Genomic DNA, 25355 nt, shown 5'->3' on the forward strand with positions numbered 1-25355 from the left:
GAGCTTGTGCTGAAACTTTTATCCTCACTGTGCTGAGTGGGAGAAATGGAGGCAAAAAAAATATGAGTCAAGGAGCTTCAGAAGATAACGGCAATGTCTCTGGAAGATGAGGCTGATGGCAAGGCAGGTAGTGTTGGTGTGCAGACCCAACCTCACTTGCCAGAATTTCAAGTGCCTGGGATATTTAAAAATCTACCTGTGTCTAGGATAGGTGTGAAAAACAGAAAATAGGATTAGCAGCCTGAAAAGTTGTCTTCCTACCCTAAAGTGGGAACAATGACAGCTAAACTGTGTTTGACAGGTGTTTGTTTAGTCTGTCCTTACAAATCTGCAGTGATGGATATATTCTACAGCCTCCCCAGAGAGCCAGTTCCAGTGCTTAACTATCATTTCCATTAAAGGCTGTTTTTTTCCCTAACGTCTAACAGTATCTCCCATGATGCAAATTAAGTTCATCTTTTCCTATAACACAGATGGATACATTTTATTGCAGTGATTTGGGCACAATTTATACACACATTTTAGTCAGTCAGAAAAAAATGATCCTTCGAAATACGTGTGTGCATATATACACTTAATTCAGAAGGAAGTTTTGGGTGCTCAGATACAAACAGTTATGAGCATGTAAGAGGAAACACAACAGTGGCACTTGGAAGAAACTTTACTGTGAGCAGCACATAGGTCAGAATGAATAGTGAGAAGATGGGGAAATTAACATGTCTGGTGGGTTGAGCCCAGCCTGCACGAAGCCTTGATGCTCTGTGAGCGATGACCAGCAGTAACCAAAACATCGTTGCTGTGTTATCAGCATCAGAGTAGCCACAAATGCAAAGGTATGGACTACTGTGAGGAGCAGGAACTGCCAGCACAAGGTGGGGTCAAGCTGTGTGGTCAGACTAGTTTGCTGACGACCATTGCTGGATGTTCACTGAATGATAGTTGTAGAGCATGGAGGAAGCCTCTTTGTAAAGGGCAGGGGCTGCACTAGCAGTTAAGAAACTTTATGTGTCTCCCCACTTCTACTGTAACATAAAGGGGCTTGATATGATATGGACTTACCATTCCCAGAGAAAAGAAATGTGACAGATGAAGCATTTTGCTTTCATCTGAGAACCTTCATAAGCTTTGTTGTGTTAGTAGTCCTGTAGGTCAACAAGGTACACTGGCTAAGGCAAGAGCACCAAGGTCTGGAACCTGCGGACAAGTTCTGATAGTTTATATGGGGCACATACAGTGTGCTGCTCAAGTAAGCCAAATATCCATTTTTAACACAAAAATTGAGAGGAAGGTGCAGCACCTGAGTCGTCTTGTCTGAAGCTTTCATGTGGAAAACATTTGGAAATTGAGGTTGGTTTTATAAGTTGTCAACATGTCTCCCCTTTCTGCTTACTTAATTTACAAGACAGGAGTATGACAGTGATCAAGCTCTGTCTCAATATTTATTTAGGTCTTGCACACTGAAGATGAGAAGATATCAGTGTAATTTTTGCCTCGTAGGCAACAGTCATCCTCTCTGGTTGTGAACTTGGGTAGTAACGTTGGTTTAGCTCCTGTTTTCACTGGACAGTGTGCTGATGAGTTAGTGATCCTATAGGTACTCATAGGGAGGATGGGTAACCGAAAGCCGTAGTACTGTTTGACCAAGCTGTTTGCATTCCTTGTTCTGTCTTAATTGGCGTGTTCCCACGTAAAGGTTTGATTTTTCTCTGAACAGTGTTTCTGATGTTTATCGGGAAAATTTTTGACGAATTTAGCTAAAGGATGAGTGAGGTGCTATTCCATATAGTTTATTTCAACAAACCCTCTACTCCTGGAGAACTAATTAATATACTCACTGCCTCTGTTCACAATTTGTATACGAAGAAGTAAGATTAGCTCGTGTTTTCCTGTGAACTGCAACTACTTAAGCAAGGGTGTTTTAATGAAGACAGTGTTTTTCAGCCAAAGTGTACTGAGAGAGCTCTGTCTGTTCATTTCACTGAAAATTATTTTCATCTGAATAAGTGTCTACTCCAGCCCTTTTCACATCTGTGGGTGAATTGCCGTTAAATTGAGTTCAGACATGATCAGACCCCACGTTAAACTTTACATTTTTTTACATTAATGGTACATTAAGAAAACACCAGAAAAACCTTTTAAGTGCTTTACTTTAAGGACAAACAGAGAAACAAGTGATTTGGCATCGTTAGCCGAACATAGTAGGGGAAAAGATGTTTAACAGTTACCTGCTATGCCTTATCCAGTCACAGTATTCCAGTAAAATCTGGAGGAAAGATATCATCTTCTCTTCTCTCATACCTTGTCTTCTGTTTTGTATTATCAGTGAGTTTAGAACTGGGAAGACTAGAATGCGCTAAAACGTAATAATACTGTTAATTTATACTATTAATATGTGATGAGCTGTTTCAGTGTGACTTTGATCAATTGGAACCACAGGTCTATTCTTCCCAGAAATGAAGGTGAATTAGTCTGGATTGCAACAGGTTATGCATAAACCAAGAGTAAAAATACTTTATCATCCCAAAATCATCACCACTGAGAAGCTACTTCTGATTAATTACAGTTGGTGATAAAAGAGTGTATTTACTGCCTAAAGCAAGTGAATTAAAGTGATTTTTTAATTTGCATTTAGATAACTATTTAATTCTGCTTTAGAAATTTTTGCATATACATTTAAAAAGAAAAATACAATTTATGAACGTTTTAAACAAAAATTAATTGCAAAACATAAGGCTTTCAGCTCCTAACTACTGGCTGTTTTAAAAAGTTGTTTTAGAAGCTTTTCTAAAAATATGTGTGTTCCAGTTGCACAAACTAAAGTGCCAAAAGCTATGGCCTTATTAACTGATGCTTTTATGCCCAACTCAAAATATTTAGTTTGTGTGACTCCTAATTTGCCTTTTCCTGATGTCAGGAGCCTTATGAAGCGTTTTTTCCTGTTTTAAAATTGAAACAAATGGTTTTCCACTGGAACGAGGTGCAGCTTGAGTAGAGAATAAAATTGGAAATATAGCAGATCATGGTCTAAGGATTGCAAAGACAAGCAGAAGCGTAGAGTTGTATGATATTTCTTAATTGAAGGAATTTGCAATCAGTTCAGTCTTTCAGCCAGAATCTTTCAACCAAAACTCTGGAATTTTGGAATAGAAGGTAGAATTGTTGGGTTTTCTTCTTTAAGAAGAATCGTTTGAGAAAATACTTGCTTTTGTGAGCCATGAGGTTGTAGATGTCAGTTTATGAGCTGTAAATAGTGCTTGATGGAAAGCTGCTAAATAATGGAGTAGAAGTAAAAAATGTCAGAATAGATACACCTGTCTGTTAGACATCTGGTCATAAAAATTATGCAAATATTTGGTGAGTCTTATATTTGCATTACTTGTATGTGAGTGATAACAGCTGATAAGGTTAACGATCAAAACAGCAGAGCAGCATTTCAGCTTTCTGGGTTCATGCCTGCAATTCTCAAAGCACAGGGAGTTTCTATCAAGTCTCGGCGGCTGTTGTCCTTATGTGTGTCACGCTGACGTCAGCGTTAGGACCGTGGTGACACTGGTCATCCCAGGCGATAACAGGATCATCAGGAGACCCGTTGACTTTCACATATTGTGAACACAGTTTCCCATAGCAGCTGCCGGGAGAAAGATGAGGGAGAAGTTTAGGATTGTACTGGCAACCTCTCTGACAACTCTTGCCAGCACCCTATGGTCTTGTATAAATATTTCAACCCTTTTCTAAAAAATGAAAGTCATAGTGCTTAATAGAGTCATTGCCTTCATCACATTACACCTGAGCTAGCTCCAGCAAGTGCCCTTCAGTTGCCTGCACAATGGTTACATTTAGCAAACCACAAAAATGTGTGAAATGTATCCTCTCGTATTACAAATATTGTAGTGTCACCACAAGATTGCTACTGCAGTGACAATATTGAGTTGTTAGAACAAACACCCGGGGTTTAACATGGCAGTTGTATCAAAAACTCACAGGGTATAGGGCAGTGCAAATTTCTCAACTACAGAAATGTAGATTAGCTTCACCTTCAATTAAAATATCCTAAAATGTAAAATACAGGTCATAGAAAGTTAAGGAAAATACTCTTTCTTGTTGCAGTAGCTATCAGTAGTAGTCCATTATCAAAGCTTGCTTAGTCACAGCGAGCAGACGTTAGAAAGGGATCCTCATGATCCCATCGAAGGCATTTTTGTGTCTACATAGCTCAGTGTCTACCTGTGGATAACTTCTGCAAGGCATTATACCTTGTGTAGTTTCTAATAGAGGAAAAGCATTGTGAATGCATATGGCTTCCCCTTGACTTCTTTTCAGTGTGTGTACAAAGTACATAGGACTAGCAGCTGTATCTGTTGACACTCTCAGTCTTTATTTTAAATGTTTAATCCAAGCTGCGCAAGCATCCGAGAAACTGGGAGAGAAGAATCCTGTTAGCAGCAGTCTTTTACAACACTGGCTTTGATTCACTCCATCTGCCCTCTGTTCCGCAATGGAGAGGAGTATAATTCTTTCCTACATTCTTTCATTGTTTTCTTGATTGGTATTTTATTTAAAGCTTCTATCTTTGAATAGAAATGCCGCTGCAGGATATATAGTGTCATTATTTATTTGCTTTTTAAAGCTTTTCTTTTTTAAAATAAGTTTGTGGTGGACACACTGTTCTATTTTTGTCTCTTGTTCAGCCGTTCTTGACCAATGGATTTTGTGTTCAAGGATGCAAAGAAGGAGGAGCATGTCCTAGTGCTGTGTGTAGCAAGGAGGAGATGTAGTAAAAGCAGAGTCTGTTTACATGGGCACAAGCACATGCAAGTGAGAGAGGTGGTGCTTTGCAGGGCGTGAGGGCTGATCAGTGAAGAGGTGAGGTCAGGCTGGGAGGGGACAGCTTATGGGGTTTCTCAGACTCATTGTGGGCTAGAGTTTCAAAGGTAACTTAGATACCCAAAGATAAACTTAAATACTTAGTAGGGTTTTCAGAAGTATGTACTAAAGGCATCTAATCTTTTGAAGAAAGTCACAATAAAGTTGTGACAATTAAATGCACTCGTCAAGAACGTGGTCTTGATCAGTCTGGGAACAATGCTCAGATTCTGGCTAAGCCTGGATGGTTGCCCACCCAGTAATGTTGCCCAATAATACATGACCATATACAAAACATTAAATCATGTTGTAAGAGCATCTTTCAGCTCTGACATTATACTTGGCTAACTCTATTGATCATATGTAACAGATGATACACTTCTGTGTCAGAAGATTTTCTGCTATTGGCATCCGTAGCCCTTCCACTACCCCATATTTAGTCAGAATAGGTTTAACACAAATAAAAGCTAGTTTTATCATGTAAGAAGATGTTGGTTTTGCATGATATTTGTAGTAGAAGTATTAAAGTAATGTATGGATATGAAAATATGTGAGTTTTTTCTTTCACAGGCGGCTTTGAGTGTCCTTTGATGTGCAAGACTTTTTCAGAAGTCTTAGTTTTAATTTCCTTTTGGGAAAAAGAGAAAAAGCTTCGCAGTGTGCAGGCTGCAATTTCTCCCCCAACACCCTTTTTTTTGTTTGTTTGTTTAGAACATTTCAGGTGGGAGTCTCCCTGTCTGCATATAAATGCATAAGAATGTGAATAATAATCCCACGTTAATAACAGTTGGTTGTAGCCTAAGATCTTGACCTTGCTTCTTTCCAAACTGTGGCATTATATAGACAGTATGGCCAGTTTCAGGTGGAAATACTGTGAAATCTATACCTTCACACCTATTTCCAGAGAAATGAAAAGCTGTGCAGTTTCTCGGTGGGATTTTTTTTCTGTTTGTGGCAGAAGAGTGAAACCAGGGTGCCATACACATTACCTGCTTTCTGAGGGAAATAGGCTACCTAAGAATTCTGTCTTGAGAAATATTCCTTTGTAGGAGGAATTTGGAAAGTTCTGTGCTCATTTATTTGATATACTCTCATGGTTTCCCTTCTGACTTTGTAACTAACTCACTGTGGGCTGAATTGCAGAAGGTTGCTGAGGTACCTAAAAACACACCTGGATTTGATGTACCTGTCTCACACTGTGAAATTAAGTTCATAAGGGAAGAACTCTAAAATTTGAAATCAGTCTTCTTTCCCCACTTCTTCATCTGTTAGCTTTTTGTCAAATTTGTCTTGAAATCTAAACATTCGTATCTATTTTACTTCCTCCAGGAAAGATTGTATGAAATTAGGGATTACGTCAGTATCTGCAGTTTCTGAGGATAAGGATGACTTTGACTGGAAGGAAAGCGTGTTTTAGATGTCTGTTCAGATGCTGTTCTGTTTCGCTTGGAAACAAGAAAAATGCTAGCTGGAAGTTTTTCTTGCTGGAGAAGGCCACATAGTCCATGTCCAGGAAATCTCGATGGCTTTAGCTCCAGCTATTGTACCCTGACTGTTGGTGTGTCTCCCTTTTGCTGTTCCATGGATCTGTGTGTTACCGATAAAGACAGGGAGAAAAGAGCACCACTGTGGTCCAGATTCCCTGCCTCGAGGAAGAAATAGCCACAACAGCCCATGCCACTTTACTTTTAGCAGCCGGCTGCTGTTCTTCCAGCAGATTGAGGTGTAGGCTCTGCGGCTTTGCTATCGGTCGATGGACCACTGGGCTCTTTGCGTGTTGTAGACTGAGAGCTCTGGCTCTGACCAAAAGGGCTTTTTCCAGCAACACATGAACACTTGTTCTCAGGGTTTCTGCCTGACTCCTGTAAACTCCTGTCTGACCCATCAGTCAGTTTATACTCTGCGCTTGGTCGTTTAAGATCTTGCCTTGCCATCTCGTATGTGAATTACCCCTGTTGATGAAACTCCCTGCTAGTCATAAAAAATCAGCGTGTTTTGTATGGTGGCAGGTGCTCTAATGCAGCCTATTATTTTAAGAGCAGTTGAAAATACTGACTTTAGAACAAGTATAGTCTCTAAATGATTCACTGTCTCATTTGTGATTAGTGAAGTATAGAGCTATGCAGTTGTGCTTAAGCTTTACTCTAAGAGTTGTAAATGCAAACTCGTGCTTCTTTTCCATGGTGGTATCCTGGAAATCACTTGGATTCCTGCTCAACTGTAAAAAAAAAAAAAACCCACACAAAAAACCACCAAAAAAACCAAAACCAACAAACCAACAACTGTGTATTCATTACCAGAACAAGTCTTAACTGAGCACTGCTTCTGTCTTCCTAAATGTGCCTTGTCTCTTCTTTCTGTGTCTCTCATCACCTTATGTTCAGGGCAGAGTCAGTTTTGGTTATTTACCATTCAGTCTTTCTTTTGCTCTAAACCCTCTAAGAAACTAGAACAACAAGAAGAAAACAATCTACCTCTTCTTCGCAAGACAAGTCTTTGGCAATGTTGCCTGTATACCCCCAACAAAGGGGTGTATGTGCCAGTGGAAGATTTATGAAGTTTAATAATGTTCCTGTGTTGTAAATGAAATCTCTTTTGGCAACTGAGTTTCCCACTTGTGCCCCAATTTTTGTAGAGTTTCTGCTTTCTGGTGTCCCACTACAGCTTCGTGTTGCAGGTTAACTTACTATTATTCCGCTGTTCCATGTTTACCTTTGAAGAAACAGTAACTTTGTGAGAAGTTTCTCCACAGTAAAATCCTTAACTTCAGAAAGAGAAATCTTTAATAAATATAGTGATTTTTTGGGGGGAGTAACTGTACTGCTTGGAATGAATAGCCATGGAAAACCCAAATACATGCCAATATGATGCCTGAAATACTGCTGACAGCATGTTACTCAGATTTGCTCCAACCGCAGTGACCCCAGTCCTCACGTGTAACACCTCTCTGTAGCGTCTGGTGAGTGCAGATTATAATGTAGTGGTTATACTCCAGTGTATCTTCTACAATCTTCTCTGGGTAATAAAGTGAAATTCCTGCCCTGGGCATAGCTGTAACCATCCAGCTGTGTTTACCCTCTGAAAGACTCAAACCAAATTTGCACTGAATACCTCTAACAGAGATACTGGAGGTATGCAAGTGATGAAGCCAACCATGCAACCCTTCACGTACAGAGGGTTGCTGAGCCCCTGAAGCCTTTGTTGCTCAAACTATATTGCATAATAAAGAATATGCATGTATTTGGTGTATTTACAGCTGAGTACATGCAGACTTGCTTCTTTTGATTCCTGGAATGAATGATTAGTGAGTTTAAATATTCTTTAGCTATCAAGTGTTCTGGTTTTAGATAAGGTAACCTTGAACGAATAAAATTTCAGAATAAAAGGGAGAGCCTTCAGGTGCCTTGCTCCTCAGATGCACCCGGGACGTGTTTGCCTACCTTAGGAGTGCAAAGGCGATTTCCCAGTTCTGGTACCTTGTACCCCCTGTGGCTCAGAATAAGCTGGAGCTGCTCTTAAGTTACTCAAGCTCTCCCACCCCCAGGGGAGTTCACTGATGAATGCTGTGGCCATCCAGTTTGAGTGGGTGCGTGTGAATTTTCTTTTAACTGCTGAAGTCAGTGGCAGAGGGTACACAGCCCACAGGTTTCCACACAGTTGGGATCAGAGGCTCTGCAACGTCTTGTCCTGAAACTCTTGAACTAATGTATTGGTATTTAATTCAGTTTTCCGTGCTGTTTCTGAGAGTATCACATCAGTTTAGAGGCTGAGATAGTTGTCATGTGCATGGGAATTTATTGACTTATTTTAACTTGATCCATGATGGTCATGGTGGGTTTATATTATTTTAATGGAATTTTCATTTTCTCAATGTTTTTATGTTTATTTCAGTATTTTCTCAAGTTCATTCAATCATATGCTACTAATAGAAGAGACTGGAACATTTATTTGTGATGTTGTTAATTCTATCAGCAGAGGGAGAGGTGAAGCAGGAAAAAACACTTTTTTTTTTCTGAACATTTCCTTAAGTAGTGTTTATTCTGCTTGCTTCTGCAAAAGCAGCATATGACATTACCTACGTATTTGTCATGGTTTTGTTTCTTTCCAAGTAATTCTTTGTAATGCAGTGTACATTTGTACTGTCAAATAACTTCAAAATGGCTTAAGATGGTTGTTTTACATTCATAGTAATATGAAAAAGAACATTAAAATGCAGAGGATTTTTTTGGAATTGTTTTAACTAGATCTGTTTTTCTTTCCCTAAAGTTTCAGACCCAGAGCTTACGTCTCTCAGACCTGCACAGAAAGTCTCAGCTATGGAGAGGGATAGTTAGCATTACCTTAATAGAAGGTCGCAATCTTAAGGCGATGGATGCAAATGGACTAAGTGATCCTTACGTGAAGTTCCGGTTGGGGCATCAGAAGTACAAGAGCAAGGTAATTTCAGCTGTGACCTAAAACGCACGTTGGCTGCGTTTGAAATGTTTTGCTCCTGTTTGTGGTTTTTTGGCTTTCACTACTATTTAAATAGTAATGGAGATTTATTGTGTTAATTAGCTGTCAGAGCACCTGAAGTTTTGTTTAGATGTTTTCTTTATATTTTATTATAAACAAGAATAATACTAGATGGGGAAAAACATAGCACTGAAAAATGCAGGCTGTTGGGGAGGCACACCTCATTTTTCCATACAGACTATGTTGGCTTTTATTTCCCATTATGGGTCACTTGCAGTGGGGGAGAGATGTGAAGTGATTCTGACAAGTAGATACCACCCCTGCATCTTTCTGGCTTCATGCCAGTTGCCTCCTGGATCCTTTACATAGTCATACCTCAAACCATGTTGTACTTTTATTCTCATTTCCCTCATTGTGTCCTTACAGCAAGTTTCATTAAAGTTCTGTACGTGTATGAGCTTAACAGGTAGAGCAGATTTGTCAGGGAGAAAGTGGTTGTGGAGACTTGCCTGGCTTTCTTGATATTATTTTTTGTTTCCCTGATCTCTGTTGGTTTGAAAATTGCTGTTTATGGAAGATGCTGATTCGGCCAGTGACGCACAAGACCTTCCTCTCTCAAGGGCCGTGACAGCCCATGTGGTTTTCACAGCCAGACAAAGGGCAAAGTGAGGAAGAGACCAGGAGGATTGAGATGCCGTGTTTGCATACCAGTGGAACTGGTGGATGTAAAAGTTAGCGATTGCTTCACAAGGGAGATACTAGACTTTTTCCATTCTTACTCAGGACAGATGTGACTACTGTGATTACTGCTTTTGCATTATGGTAGAAAATCTGCAAGCTTTCTGTTCTGCAGAGCATGGTCAGAAGTACATGGGCTGAAATCCATTGAAGTTACTTCTTTTGTCAGAAGTAACTGGACTGAAAATGATTGAGATAGCTGCTTTTGTCCAAGTTGCAAAAGAAAGGAAGTAAAATACAGCTTTGGGAAAAAAAAAAAAAAAAAAAGAGAATATTATTCCATAAAAAGTGAACTGTAGTGTCATCTTTCTCCCTGTATTACTGCAGCTGGGGAAAGAGGACATGATAAAATTGTTTCCATTTAAATACGTGCAGTCACTATCTACTTGTCATTGCAGGTGCATTGCTTTCCTTTAGGCTCAGACACATAACTTTGCAGCTAACTGTCACTTAAGAGAGGGGATAATTGTTCTACAGAAAAATGGCTCCATTCCCAGGGTAAATCCTTTGTTCAGGAGGCTTTTGAAGGTGACAGGTTGCACGATTTTGGAGGTTGCTGTTGTGTCAGAGAGGCATGAGAGAACTGGCCAGTAGTCTTTTCTAATTACTATTGTTTAATTCTCACTGTTTAAGATACTGCAAATGGGAAAAGCTTCCTGAACAGACTATAAAGATCAGATTCACAGTTCAAGAAAGCGTATGCCTGTACAATGTAATATGACTTTCTTTTTACTCTCCTTTCAGATCGTGCCAAAAACTTTGAATCCTCAGTGGAGGGAGCAGTTTGACTTTCATCTCTATGAAGAACGAGGTGGAATTATTGATATTACCGTGTGGGACAAAGATGCTGGCAAAAAGGATGATTTTATTGGCAGGTTTGTGCAATTACAGCCTTCTTGTTCCCTGGGGATGAAAGCTGATGATTAAAATGAGCCTTGCCATTGAAACTATTTCTTATGACCATTTGTTCTTGGGTTTGTTTTTTTTTTTAAAGGTAGGGGAGAATTTTTTTACGAAGTATCAGTACGGTTTGCTGTATTGATGTAATTCTTTACTTAGGTGTAAAATGTTTTTTATTGACCAGTAGGTGGCAGCTTTTACCAATTGATAGACACAGGTTTTCCCAGACTAAAAATCCCGCGTTTAGACCAGTAATCAAGATGCAGGAAGTTCCATACGGCAACATCTAGCTCGGAGGAGAAGTAACTGTCATGGCTTGTAACAGACACATAATTCCAAAGTTCTGTACTTATTTTATTAATCTATCTGGTAAATGAAATGAGAGTCTTGAAGGGCTAAGCACGGCTTTGGGGGCAAAGAAATAAGATCATTCACCTAACTCATCTTCAGGAAAAGAGAATCTTCGGGATTTGTCTTAGAGTTCAAGAAATGGTATAAGTTTGTGTGGTTATGCTCTATTTTACTGTGTTGGAAGAAGAAAGATGCTAATGTTTTTTAACAATGACATTAACTGTGAGCTAATAGGGAAGGAAACTGTTTGGTGCCTATAGATACAACAAAGTAGGTGCGATTTGGAAAGCTCAGATGTTTGTTTACATCATACTTTAATTGATATCCGTGCAATCATAAAAATAGTAATTATTATTAATGGTATATGTTTTGATTTTCTGTTAGAATATTGGTTGTAGGTGCTCGCACTGGGTCATTGATCCTATTAACTAGTAGAATTACTTTTTTTTGGTACTTAAAATCAGGAATGGAAATCCCACAGACCAAGCCCTGTCCTTCTGTTGTCAATGCGGTTATGTTTCTACAGACCTTTTCCTCCCTCTCATTCTATTTAGGGTGATAGCTTTCTTCATCAAATTAGATCAGCTGGATAATATTCTGTGATATAAATACCATAAATACTATAAATTGTGGGAACTCAAAATACACACAGAGTCGTTGAGCAGCAAACAGTTTTGTTATCAAAAAAATCACTTTTGAAAAGTATACACAGCAGCGTTTTAGTATATAAGATGAAATCCTAAGGATAGGGTGATATGTTTATATTTGAAGTTTACATTATGATTTTTTCCCTTGTTTGATTTCAGTCAGTGCATATGGCAGCAATAACTATTTTTCTAAAGTAACATAATCTTTCTATGTCAACACGTGATATATCTTGGGAAATTATTCCTGTTTTCTGGCTGACTTATCCAAAAGATGGTGAGATTCGGAATTTTCATGTGTGATTTTTCAGAACTGTCATCAAAGTGGCACTTATGTTGTTACTGTTATCAGTCATTATAAAGTCTTTTTAAGAGCATTGCATAAAATAAAAGACACCATTTTTGCTCCAAGGCACTTTTAACCTACTTAGGAATGTGATAGAGAAATTGGAGAAGGAAATTTTGTAACTTCAAACACATGAGCTGCTCAGGTAACTTTTCAGATACTTAAAAAAGTTGTACATCTTCAGTGTGCATCTAGTTCTTGTTTGTAACTGCAGGCTATTATGCAAGTAGCAAATGATTTCTGCATTTTATTTAGGCCCCAAAAATTTGATAGCATGAGAAATCCTCTCTCTAAGAATGCCTTTAACATTTTTCAGTGGGAGAATCTTGTTTCCTTTTGTTTCCTATCATTTTCTTAAATAGAAGTAATTCTTGTTACAACAAAAAAGATGCTCCTTGGACAAAGCTAAACTGTAGTGCTCCTGCAGTATATAACTGATTTTAGCAAAATCAGTGGTATTTTGCCCGAAATATTGCTGCTCTTGATTTTTGTGACCTCTCTGCTGTCAGTGTATGTATAATCCCTCCTCAGTTTGTCCTTTCAGACAGTGTCTCTTTTCACCTTCCGTTGGTACCTTATCTCTGTATAGTGCAGCCTGCAAACAAATTCCTGTCCATGAGGATTTCTTGAAAAACTTTTGTCATTTGTCAAGCTCAGTTTGAATACAGAAATAGGTCTTAATGTTCCTCCTTCCTGATGCTCTTTTCCAGTCACTGTGGATAAAAATCACCGACATCTGACAGCTCCACTTCACATTGACCTGCCTTCCCCAGTTCCTCCTTTTGAGGCTGCCTCTAAAAGCTGGAAATACTTTTGTACAGACACTACAGACTTGCTGTGTGTGTGTGCTATGCTTTATGTATATTAATTTTGTAAAGCATGACTGAGTCATGCTCCATGACTAAGGCTCTGTGGCTCTCAAGGCACACGTTATAAATGGAATATTTTGATCCAGGTTCCAGGAAAAGTGATAATGAGGCTGTGGGAGGTAAACAAAAGACTTCCTGGTGTATTCTAGCATTGCTCAGTGTTGGGAGAGTAATCCCTTCCGTCTTATTGTGATCTTCCCTCTTTCTTGAACAGTGTGCAAGCAGCAGCTGTTATGTTTATATAGGAATACTTTTATTAAATGCAAATGAAAACCATTATTTCTTGAAGATGTCCTGCCTGGACATACTGCTGTATGGTTAGGGAGAAGCCATGTCTGATTGAAGAGATCCTACTCATTGAGGGAAGCAGCAGGCCAAATTGGGAAAACTAAAGAAAAAGTTTGTTTAAGGAGCACTTCTCACCTCTCATCCACAGTGTTGGTTTTCTTGTGTCCTCCATATTCATCTGCTTGCAGAGCACGGATGAAGGTGAGCAGAATGTCCCATGCCAAAGTTATCAAACTGCTTTGCCAGGGGATCTCTTTGAAGAGTGCAATCCCTAAAATGGGTTCAGCAGTTCCAGACTGAGCTGGCTGTGGGAGAACAGGGTTGCTGGATGGAAGGTTGAAGGGATAAACTCCAGGTTCCTCCTGGAAAATGGCATAGGAAAGCCCCTTTGAGTTGAAATGTTCTTACTGTGCCGCATTCTGTAACTTGCCAATTTTATTCCAAAACAGAATGCTGTAACTTCTCCTGGAGTGATTCTCTGCTGTGCTTCAGTGAAATAAAAGAAGTGGGAAATCAGGAACATAGAGTTCCCTGGGCCCTGTGTGTATCATCATACTCATTAGGCTGGTGCATGGTAAGGGCCAGGATGAAGCTGGGAATGTGACAAGGTGGTGATGGCATATGTGCGCAGACTGTGATGGCATGGGCTTGCGATCCTGTTTTTGAGGGGCAGGAAGATGAAGGAAGGATGTTTGAGGAGGCTGAAGAGTTGACAGTGAGGTTCTGGCTTTGGAGTGGCATGACAGGAGGAGGATGGAAGTGGAAGGGGTGGCTTATAAGAAGGAGGAAGGTATTAAGAGAGTGAAAGTGACAGCATGGCATCCGAATTCAGAGAAGGAGAAAGATGTATCTGTCACAGAAGTAGCATAAAGGTCCATCTTCATCTTGGTACCCAGTCGTGTTCAGCATGGCAGTGCCTGAAATGGGATGCTGACTGGTTGATTTTCATTCTTAACTTTGAGCATTATGTCTTTGTTTTTTCAATTTCATCTGAGTTTGTTGTGTGCATTCTCCATGAGAGCTTAAAGGGTGTAGCACTTTGTGAACTTCCATCTTAGAATGCTCTAAAACCCCTAAATCCTAAAACTATTTCAGTGTTTATTCTGGGATTTCAAAAGCCTAGAAGAAGATTTGAGGAAAATATATTACCAATCGTATGCTGACTATTATGAGGAAACGGTGGGCTTGACCAGAACTGTGCTTCATCATGCAGGGTACAAAATTCTGTCATTCTTCTGAATACCAGTCTTTAAAAAAAAAACTCCTTTTAAAAAAAAGCATTCCAGGACCAAAGACATGAGGTCTAGAAGTTCCTTTTTTTGGAAAGCACCAGGAGCTAAAGTCACAGTGGCAGCCCTCTTGTGTTCAAATAAACATGTGGACTTGCACGAGCAGTATTAGTCGTTGCTTCATCTGATAAGTAGAAATACATATGTGTGTGTGTATATTGTTCAGTTTGAATGCTTTTAATATTCATGTTTTTGCTAGAAGTAAATAATTTCTTTTCCATACTGAGTCAATATACTGCTGTGATTAAACACATATACTACAGGAAGTTTGTGTAGGTAATAGTAAGATCAAAATAAAGGTGAAATTATTTTAATCTTCATGTAATTATTTAACTTTATTATCATCTGTGTTTTTGAGGGTGATACTGACTGTCACCTTTACGATAATCAGCTAATAAATCCTCATGATAGTTACACCTTTATGTATAGCAGTAATCTGAACAAATTGGCTGCTGACAGCTGCAATAAATTGCAAAGAATGAGTGCTGTCAGAGAACAAGTTGTTTCTGTGAACATACAGGATAAGTAAATCCCATGTCATGCAGTTTTATTTGGCTGAAGTTATTTTCAATCCTGTATGGCGGGATTTATAGCATTATTTATTGGTATGAAAAATCTGTGTTTATCTTTAAAACGACATTGACTTTTACTCATATTTTGTGCTAGGAGATTACTGTTGACTTAATCTATATCTATTTTCATCAATATTTATAGACACTACTGTCTTTTTTCCCATCTGATGTAAATTAAGAGCAAAAGACATTGTATATAGTATATTCATTAAAGCTATGTTTTAATTTTATCTGTAGCAAACTGAAATTTCCCATATTCTCTCTGAATAGTGTCATGAAAATTCAGATTGATTTTCTGTACATGCATGTACGGGTACACACCATATAATGGGTGTTACAAAATACAAAAGTTAAAACATTGAAAATTAAGTATTTAGGTTTTCAGGTCCTAATTTGCTATGTCTTGTCTGTTTAGTTTTTTTTGACAGTAGTGAAGCCATAGAGGGGTTTCTGGGTGCATATAAATACAGGCAATATGAGACCTGTGCTGCTGCATTATTAACCTGAAAGCACAGTGATACACTACACAAAGTTCTAACCTGAAGTGGCATTTTTACAGAAAATATTTATGCCTTTTTCATTTTTTTCCACTGAAATCTACATCATTTCACTATGGGAGACTGAACGTTATCAGAGAGAACTGAGTGGTGCTGTAAACCTGTGTGTGGGTACTCCAACATGCATATGAATTTGAGTGAAGGACACTAAATATGCTACTGCTAACGTTTCTTCCCAGGTATTTTCTAGAGACATTGTGGACACTGTGTTTTATATTAAAATACTAGCTAGCAATTTTAATTTTCAAATATTGTTGCCCAAGAAAGAGGTTTTGATTAGTAGATGTGAAAGCCTGTGTCAACGTTGAAACTGATGAATCTTGAAGTTTTCTCAATTTTTGCAAAACTCTTCAGAATAGACAAAATAGGTTCCTCTGGAATTATAAATAGTACTTTATTACGCTGGTCTTTCAAATACTTTTTTTTTGCATGGTGGTTTGAAAATTTCTGCATGTCAAAGTAGCTTTGGAAGGATATATTGCTTTCAGAGTTTAAATGTAATGGTCAATATGTTAATTACAATAATGTAATTTGACTTTTGAACCATGTGCGTGTGTGAATTACATGGCAATTCTGTGCAAACATAGACAAGCACATCAAGCACAGAACCAGCAGCCTGTGTGTATAATAGTTTGTTGATGATACGTGATGACTAAAGTTAAATTATTGCAGATGCATTTCTCTATGTAAAATTAAGATTTTGCCCAAAGCATTAAAATCTAAAAATGCTATGGACAGGCCTGCTGTTGAGAAATCTTGAGATGTGCTGAGCCTTTGCCGTTTCTGATTGTTGTCAAAGGGTGTTAGATGTAAATGCTGCATCTCAAAATTTGGCCTTCAGGTAGTCTTATTTATTACTATCTTATTTATTACTATCTCTTCACATTTTAACTTCTTCTATTAATGCAGAGGCACTGTCGTTCTGCTAGAAAGCCAAAAAAGGTTGAGTTTTGTCTCACAAATCTTCAGTAACTTTCTCTTACCACATTATTGTTTACAAGTCTTACTCACGGTTGTTATTGTCACGCACTGTTGCAAAATTGGTACTGTTGCCCAATGTGTTCTGAAATCCAGAATGCTGCACACAAGCTGGGTTATGTTTATGGATCCTTCTTCCGACACTCCGTCTCCCACACATGGAAGTGTACGCCACTACGTGAAGTAAGGATGGCGGAATAAGAACAAGGGAGAAGGAAAGGTGGAGTGGCTGCCTAGATAAGAGGAGCTTGACAGTAAGGTTAAGAAGCGGTTAAGGGTGTAGGCAGGGGTTTGTGAGAATTTCTGGAAGGCACAGACTGGAGCTGTGTGAAAGCTCTTGCTGAGTTGCTTGGACCAACTAGTGAGGGGGGAACCGTGCAGGAAGACACAATGTTCATCAAAGCGATAGATGGGTTTAGCAGAGGAAGGCGTTAATTTTGCTGTAAAGAAATTGCTCTGGTGACAGCACTAACAGTGCACATCTGTAGCGTATGGCTGTGCCACAGGGACGATGTAGGAAATATCACATGATAAAACATCTGCGAGTACTTTTTTCTGTCTGCGATTTCAAAAGTAAGTCTGTAGTCTTCTTGTGAAGAGCTATGCTTAGGAAAACGTTACTCGGTCATTTCAAAATCCATCAACAGGATTTTGTGGCATGAACTGTATTTCCCTTAGCAAGCAATAAACGCTTGTCTGTGTTCAGGTATTGCTCCCTGATTGGTGAGATTGTCCTGTACTTCATGTAGCTCTCATATGTCCGTTACCAAGACTGACTTACCCCAAACTGCAGGGCTCTTTCCTGCTTTCCGTGTGTTGCTGCTGCGTGGCAGCTGGCAGCACCGTGTCCCAGGTCCTGCTGCAACAAGGCAGCACACTCCCAGCTTCCTGGGGATCCTCTCCAGCTTCCCGAGATCGCCACTGCACTCCCACTCAGTCGGCGTCCTACGTAGCTGAGTTACAGTCTCTGACTCCTTTGGGAGCTTTCCTGGTTTTCAGTCTGTTGCCTCTATCCACCACCTATCACAAGCATCATCCTGTGGGGTCTGTCATTTTATTTCTTTCTCATTATCTTTACACTTAAAAATGTGGCGCTCTCATTCTTGCAAGAACTTCACATTACTGCAGTCCTGTCTTTCCGAGCAGTGTCATTTTCTGTCAGTGCTTTGCAGAATTTCCCCTTTCCATTTGTTTCTTGGTTTTACTGGAACATTATACTCTGCTCATAAAGGATACGGAGTCTCACAAATTGTAGCAGTTCATGCCTTGCCGCTTCTGATGTGTGTCCAGCTCAGTTCTAATTGCAGAATCGCACAGTTTCCTCTCTTTGGCATCCTTTGGAGCAGCATAGACCTGGATCACAGTGGAGTTAAAAGGCTGTCTTCCTGAACAAGTCATGATGATAATTAAGTTGCCTGGGTTGTAGCCAAGTGGTGCTTTTCTGTCCCTATCACTTAGGATTGTGCCAATTCTTCTTTTATGCTTTATTTTGTCATGTGAGAAAATGATCTCGCTATCTGCTGTCTCTCCCTTGCCTGGCCACCTGGCTTTTAAGAGGCCTTCTATGTCATGTCGCTACCTTTGTAATTCATTCATTAGCAAGGATATTTCACCAGGGTGCCAACGCGGTCTTACATTCCGGGTTCTGTTAGAACTAGAGAGGGGAGGTGATTTTTACCTCTTAGACATGCTGATAATAAAATACTACATATAGTTCTGGCTTCCATACTTTAAAAAGGATGCAGGAGAATTTCACTGGATCAGAAAAGTTACAAAAAGTCATTTGAGGGCTGTAGGAGATGTGTTCCAAGGAAATGTATAGGGAGCTGGAGGTGTTTAACATATCAAAAGGAAGATCAAGAAGAGATATGATTATGGTATATGAGTGCCTTCACTAGAAGGAAATACGGAGCACTAAAGGCTTTTTCAACCGAGTAAAGAAAGACATAAAAAGAACCATAGGCCAGATATATTAAAATTAAAAATAAATCAGAGATGTATTTCTAACAGTTTGGGCGATTAACACACAGAACACAGTTTCAGAGAAGTGGTGGATTCCCCTTGAACCTTCAAGTCTTCCTCTGTGGGAGCTGTACCCTGTTTCTGGTGTGACTTATCTGTGATACTTGGGCACATGAGCTTGAGGCACTTGTGTGGTTTTTCTCCCTCTCAAGGCCTGAAAATCCAGATCCACCCAGTGCCCGATGATGTTCACGTGCAGAGCTGATCTGGGGGGACATGCCTCCGTGCCTCTTCCCGAGGGGTCAGCCAGCCAGGGGGATTGTTCCACTCCCCCTGCCCACCACTTTTAATGCTGACACAGGCTTGCACTGAAGGGTCCATACAGCGTGGAGCAGTGGAGTAATGCAAAATGCTCCAACTGCCCCAAAAGCTAAAATTCCCTGAAATATGATTTATAGCCATGCTTGGAAATCTGTCTGTGGAGTTAATGGCTACTTTTGCTATAATTCTTCAGGCTGACACCTTCGCAGGTGGAGAAACTTTTTCTTTCAGCAGCAGCATGTAAATAGTAATTGCATAAGAAACCGAATTGTCCAAAATTACTATTGTCTCCTGCTTTCAGTGCAACAGCCGCAGGTCATATGCAGCTTATGGCCTTTGCAAAATGGCTCTAATTTTTCATGGTCCTCAATTTGAGAATGCAAGAAAAGAAATTCTACCACCACAATGCTCATCATGCACCACTTTCCGGTAACATTCAAGTTCACCTTCCTCCTCAAAGGATCTTTATTCTCCATGGAAACAGTTGTAGGTGACAAATGTCTAATAAGAGAACATCTTAACTGCTGTGAAAGTCAGCATTGCTGAAGCTTTTAAGCTTGGCATACTTGTATATACTCCCAGTAAAATGTAAAGGGGCGTTGTCAACTTGAACTTTCCAAAGCTATTTGTCTTTAGAAGTATTTTGTTAACTTTGGTGCTTGTAAGGAAATCTAATCCAAAAAGGAGTTTCGTGTGTTTCCTACTGATGTCTGCAAAGGTTATTCTAGGATAGGGTTCGTGCTTAGGTAATGCTTTAAGTGCTTAGGTAATGCCTTAATAAAACCAGGCTTCCATCACTGCAAAGGTCTGGTGAGGGCAAAGTAGATCTAATGGTTTCATATTTTTTGCAGGAAAATTTAGTGCAAGAGCAAACAAACGTGATTCTGCTCTGCCCTGCCCCCCCCCCCCCCCCCCCAAAAAAAAAACAACCCTCAAGTATTAACAGGAAAAAATTTAAATTTTTATCATGTCTGTAAATTGGAAAGCTCTCCTTTCGACTGAGGTGCCTGTGCCACCGATGCTGTGGCCTCCTGCTGAATGCTCCTCAAGCCTCAGCACCTTCGAGTTAGACGCGTGTGGGCTGCATCTCCTGCGAGGCCAGAGGAGAGGACTTGGTGCAGAACGAGAAAGTGCTTTCACCTGACCATGTGTACATGGAGACGCTCTTAACCTAGACTTCTGTAAAGCGCATTGGTGACACTCCTTAACGGAATAACCCTTGTGTTCTGTCAGATTATCTGAGGGCCCTTCAGAGGATATTTTTGCTGTAAGATGGTTAACTCTTTCACTGGAAAACGCCTCCAGATCACTCCCTACCCCTTCTATATATGATTTTAGGAAATAACTAGCTGGTGACGGGCTAGTCTTGGAGATCTATCAAGCAGACAATAGAGACATATTTCTCAGGTAATCTGTTCTAGATGTGGTGCTATTAGGAATATTTTATATCTGTAGGAAAGGTGCATGGGTAAAATTGTCAGTTGTTTCTTTTAGGCTAAATAAAAAATAGCATGGACTGCTAATGTAGCAAAAGTGCTGTAACTTCAAGAACTGAAGAAGCTGGAGCTTGTAGCTCAGATGTAAACCCTCCGTCATTGCAGTTTTCTAATGCATGTAGGGTTCTGTGGGTTTTTGTGTTCCAGTGGGGGTAGTATTTGTTGCCTGTTCTTGAGTGAGGGGCAGATTATTTCTTCATTGCTTATATCATAATGACTTTCTGATTCTTTTACTAACTTTAAGAGAGTTTGGACTGATTCTTTCAATAATTATTGGTTAAATAATGATTCAATTTCAATGATTATTGTTGCAGACATGTATTTTTGAGGGCTGTCTGTTTTGAAATAACCTATTAGAGAACATGCAATGCCAAGGGCATCTTAACCTACTCTGGCTTTGAATGCTTGATTACAGTATTTGTTACCTCAAGGAGGGCGTTATACTCCTCGCTGCAGCCTGAAATAAGAATTTGATGGCCTGTATACATGTATGAAACTTGCATTGACCATCAGCCTGCACTGACAGCAGCAGCTTTAGTCTTTCCTTACTGCTCTTCATTTCATTTCTCACTCATTATCATCCGTAGAGTTCAAAATAAAAGGTAAACATTAACCTCAGAAAGCTATGTCACTTAGAAATGTTTTTCATTGTAAAATAATTGAACCTTGTTACTGTATGAGCTTTGCAGTAGTCTAATTTTGACAGCTACACAACAGACAGTAAATGTTGGGGTTTTTTTTAAATTAAAATGGAATTTTCCTGTAGCAAATCCAGTCTGCCTGTGATAGCACAGCACCCATTTTATGAGGCCGCACTTACTCTCATAATTGGCTATTTCCTGTCGTTAAATGCCTATTTATTCATGTCTGCCACCTTTTTCTCAGTTTATTGGCCCTGCGGTCACCACATTATCTTTCTCTTCAAAATCAATTGACATTTTATGAAAAGAGTTTGCTAGATGTTTAGTTCACTGAGAGTGGCATATAGAACATGTGCTTGTCACATTAAATAATCACTGTTAAAAGTAGAATATTCAGTGGCTTAACTATATATAGAATATATTCATTTACTTTATTTCGATGTTGTTATTGTTTTTATTTAGAGTAGTGAATTGACAAAACATTGCTGGGGGATGCTTTAAGTAGAAGTATCCCAAATAGTGCTTTTTCACAGAAATTCATCTGCAGTGCAAGTTGGCGTTACGTTTGACACAGGCGTTGAATTTTTAGGCGTGCTGAGAGTTGCAGTCTAGGAAAGCTGAAACTCGTGAATCATACAAATTAAAATATGAAAACTTTTAAGCTGTGCACAGGCTAATTACTAACCCGAAGGTATTCTTGTTTTAATTAAAAGCTTGTGGTCAGCTCTTTGTTAGCAGCGATACTGTTTTTCCTTCCGTGCTTTACCTTTTATTTTTAAAGACGTTGTAAAGCTCTTTCGGCTGGCTGGCACGTGTGGAGCCATTCTTCATTAGATCAGTGTATGGTACAGCCAGGGTTATTCAGGAAGGGATCAAGCAGGGTGGATTGGCTTCCTCCACTCTGCACAGTTGTAAGCAGTCCTCGCTCATTACAACATGAGGCGTCTTATTATATAGGGGGTTGTGGCATCAAATTTTATCTTGGATGCCTGCATGAAGCTTTGACCCTGAGCCATGCACAGCTTACTGCAAAAGAGCTGAGCCTTTTGGGTGGTGCTCAAGTCGTGTTTTTCTGTGCTCATTCATGTTAACTCCATCACAATTAAGTCCACACAGATGTTTTAATTTTTTTTTAGGAGAGGATTTTTGCTGTTGTTCGATGAATGGTATCAAAAACATTCACATCAAATCCTACGTGTTGTGTTTATACAAGAGGTGTAATTAAAAAGTACAATTTGTGTCTGAAGCTGAATTTTTAAATTTCTCTTTGACTGCACTTGAGTAAGGCATATTAACTAACCTTGTTTCTAGTGCCTGTACATTCTTTTCAGTGTTTATTGTTCACATGCCTAACAGGTTGTAGCTTTTAAAAAAAAAAAAAAAAAAAAAAAGAAGAAAAAATCAAGCAAGTGGCATGGGTTGAAGCTGAAGAGAAATCCTTCCAGAAACTGGAAGAAATTTCTACTGATTTGTTTTTTTTTTTCCAACTGAATGCAACTAAGCCAATGTGCTCTTGTTTGATGTGAAGAAAACCACGTGCTGATGGAGAATGTTTGTTTCTAGGTGCCAGGTTGACCTGTCAATCCTGAGCAAAGAACAAACCCACAAGTTGGAGATGCAGCTGGAGGAGGGAGAGGGATGCCTGGTGTTGCTGGTTACTCTCACAGCCTCAGCTGCCGTCACTATCTCTGACCTCTCTGTCAACTCCCTGGAGGACCAGAAGGAGCGAGAGGAGATACTGAGGAGATATGTATGGAGTCCTTCTCTTTTGCCTTTTGTTTGCAGAATATTTGCTTGTATGAATGATGACTATTGGGGAAAAAAAGCTAAATATATACTTTATATCCTTAGCACGCTTGGCTGATGACAGTCATTTGAACTAGCAATTAATGTTATCATGGCTGGTACAGGTAACATCAGGAAGGCTCTTTATACAGTAAGGTATTCTTTGCATAGTAATTCAGCTATTGAATCCGATCATGTGACATAGAGAAGTTAATTTTACTGCTTTGCAGGTAAATTTTACTAAGCACAAAATAACCAGGGGGTCACTCAGAGGCTGTACAGTTTCTCCTGAGTGTTTATGCCAAATGGTTTGAGGTGCCAATAGTTTTCGTCTTTTTTTTGAGCATCTACTAAAGGGCAGGAAAACTTATTTTTTGCCTGCATATTAGAGGCTGGAGCACTATTTGGTATCATCAAAATAATTGTTTTAAACAATATTTCCATTTCAAAATATTTTGAAACAAATTATTTTCATTTCCCAGCATCCTCACATTACACAAAATCTGTGTAGTTTTACCAAAGGAACAGAGAGGGGAGCTCTTACTCCAGCATTTGCTAATACCTAAATCACTAAAAGTAACTGTCTCGCTACACGGGGAGAAAGAAGAAGGGGAAAAAAGCTATTTCCACTTAAAATTACAAAGCTTTTATTGTACAATGCTGCCAGGTGTTTAGAAAGGCTTCTCTAGACACTCAGCCATTAAACCAAGCTCTGACTAACAAAGAGCCGCTTAATTTTTTTTTTTTAGATTTTAAAATATTCCTATTCCATGACTGACATCCTTTCAATAACTGAATTTAATAAAGATGTACCTTATCAGGCTGTGCAGATAACATGAAGTGCTAGTACTAATGCTGTACAATATTCTTCAAACAGATTAGCAGGATGTGCGCTTCAGCAAATTTATTCTGGCTATCTCCACTGAATCAGCTGTCTGCTAATGCTTGTACAACTCATACACCAATAGTGTTATCATAAACACAGTTTAATAGAGGTGACTTAGTGAGGCTAAACATAATATTCCTAAACCAACCGAGAGCTAAGGTATTGTGCACCATATTTGAAAAATAATTACAATTAAGAGAGTTATTGCACATTTTGGTATCCGCCAAGACAGTCTGTGGTTGTCAGAATAGACCTTTATAAATACAGTAAATTTCTGATGGATAAGTTTTTGAGGTGACATACATACTTCTTGCTACCAAGCGCAACAATACAGTATTTCTGTGGATTATTGTGTGTGATGATACGGCAGTCAAGTGATACTGATGGTTTTGATAATTTAGTAGCAGTATAGAAACATGTCATGACTGTGTATTATTAATCAGTTTTCCTAAATTCTCAGTTTTTTGTCCCCAGTGTAATGCATAATTGTGTGGTGTAAGATTCATCTATTTGTTTTCGTTTCTTACATATTCATGGATATGTGTCTTTTCTTATCTTCACATTACTGTATGCATTTGAAAACGTTTATATTTTTGGAAGGTGTTCGTATTGCAGATGCATGAATTTGTCATTATGTATTTTTGAAAATTGTGGCATTGATATACCTAATAAATTTTACTGGTTTTATTAAGATGACTGGTGGACAGCAGAAGAAAGAAATGACAAGGATTAACGAAATTCAGATACTTTGTTTTCACTGATGTTTGGTTTGTCTTTGGTATTCATGTGTCTACTTCAGACTGATACAAAGAAAGAGTATGCAATTAGCAAGATGTCCTGTTCCCCATTGAGTGGCTGTATTTTGGGGTTTATTTTTTGTCCTCTTAAAAAATGTAGTTTCTATTTGAGAAATGTATTTTGCACCCTTTCTGCAGCCAAAAACAGTTAATGAGCTGACCTTGCTATCAGATCAAATAGCCTTGGAAAATGACTCTATTACTGTCATTTAACCATTTGTAGCTGAACGTCGGAGCCTTACAAATTAAACAGGCATTACTGTTTGAACCATTATTTTACCACAATTGTCTGAAAAGATTAATTCCTTTTGGGGTGAAGAGGGGGGCGCATTAATGGGTACAGACCAAGAGAGATTGTATGACCTTTTCAGAACGGGTGTGCTGAACCCACGGTCCCCCTTGTCACAGTTTAAAAACCAGAGGAGCTAGTTTAGAGAAGAAGTTGTTAGCATTCCATTTTTATTATGACATTTCGCAGTCATCCGATTTAATGTCCCTTGACCAGATTGTCCACCGTGAGACGATGGGCTTGAAATGTTATTTAGAGCATTGATAAAAGGTGAGCAGTTCTAAGATGACAGCGAGTCATAAGGCTGGTGGTGTGACATTAATTTTCT

General features: G+C 39.1%; 1 protein-coding gene across 2 annotated transcripts in view; it reads left to right on the forward strand.

The window, feature by feature from the left end:
* The window catches only part of MCTP1 (multiple C2 and transmembrane domain containing 1), a 285371-nt gene that overhangs the window by 147528 nt on the left and 112488 nt on the right, over positions 1 to 25355 (forward strand). The window contains exons 7-9 of one of the 2 annotated variants that reach the window (XM_086480292.1): positions 9130 to 9300; positions 10801 to 10931; positions 22834 to 23020. In XM_086480292.1, the coding sequence (XP_086336418.1) occupies positions 9130 to 9300; positions 10801 to 10931; positions 22834 to 23020 (489 nt within the window). The remainder of the gene's footprint in view (positions 1 to 9129; positions 9301 to 10800; positions 10932 to 22833; positions 23021 to 25355) is intronic. The other variant, XM_086480293.1, reaches the window with a different exon arrangement.

The sequence above is a fragment of the Leptosomus discolor genome, chromosome Z (genome assembly GCF_034619465.1).
Source record: "Leptosomus discolor isolate bLepDis1 chromosome Z, bLepDis1.hap2, whole genome shotgun sequence".
In the NCBI taxonomy this organism is placed as follows: domain Eukaryota; kingdom Metazoa; phylum Chordata; class Aves; order Leptosomiformes; family Leptosomidae; genus Leptosomus; species Leptosomus discolor.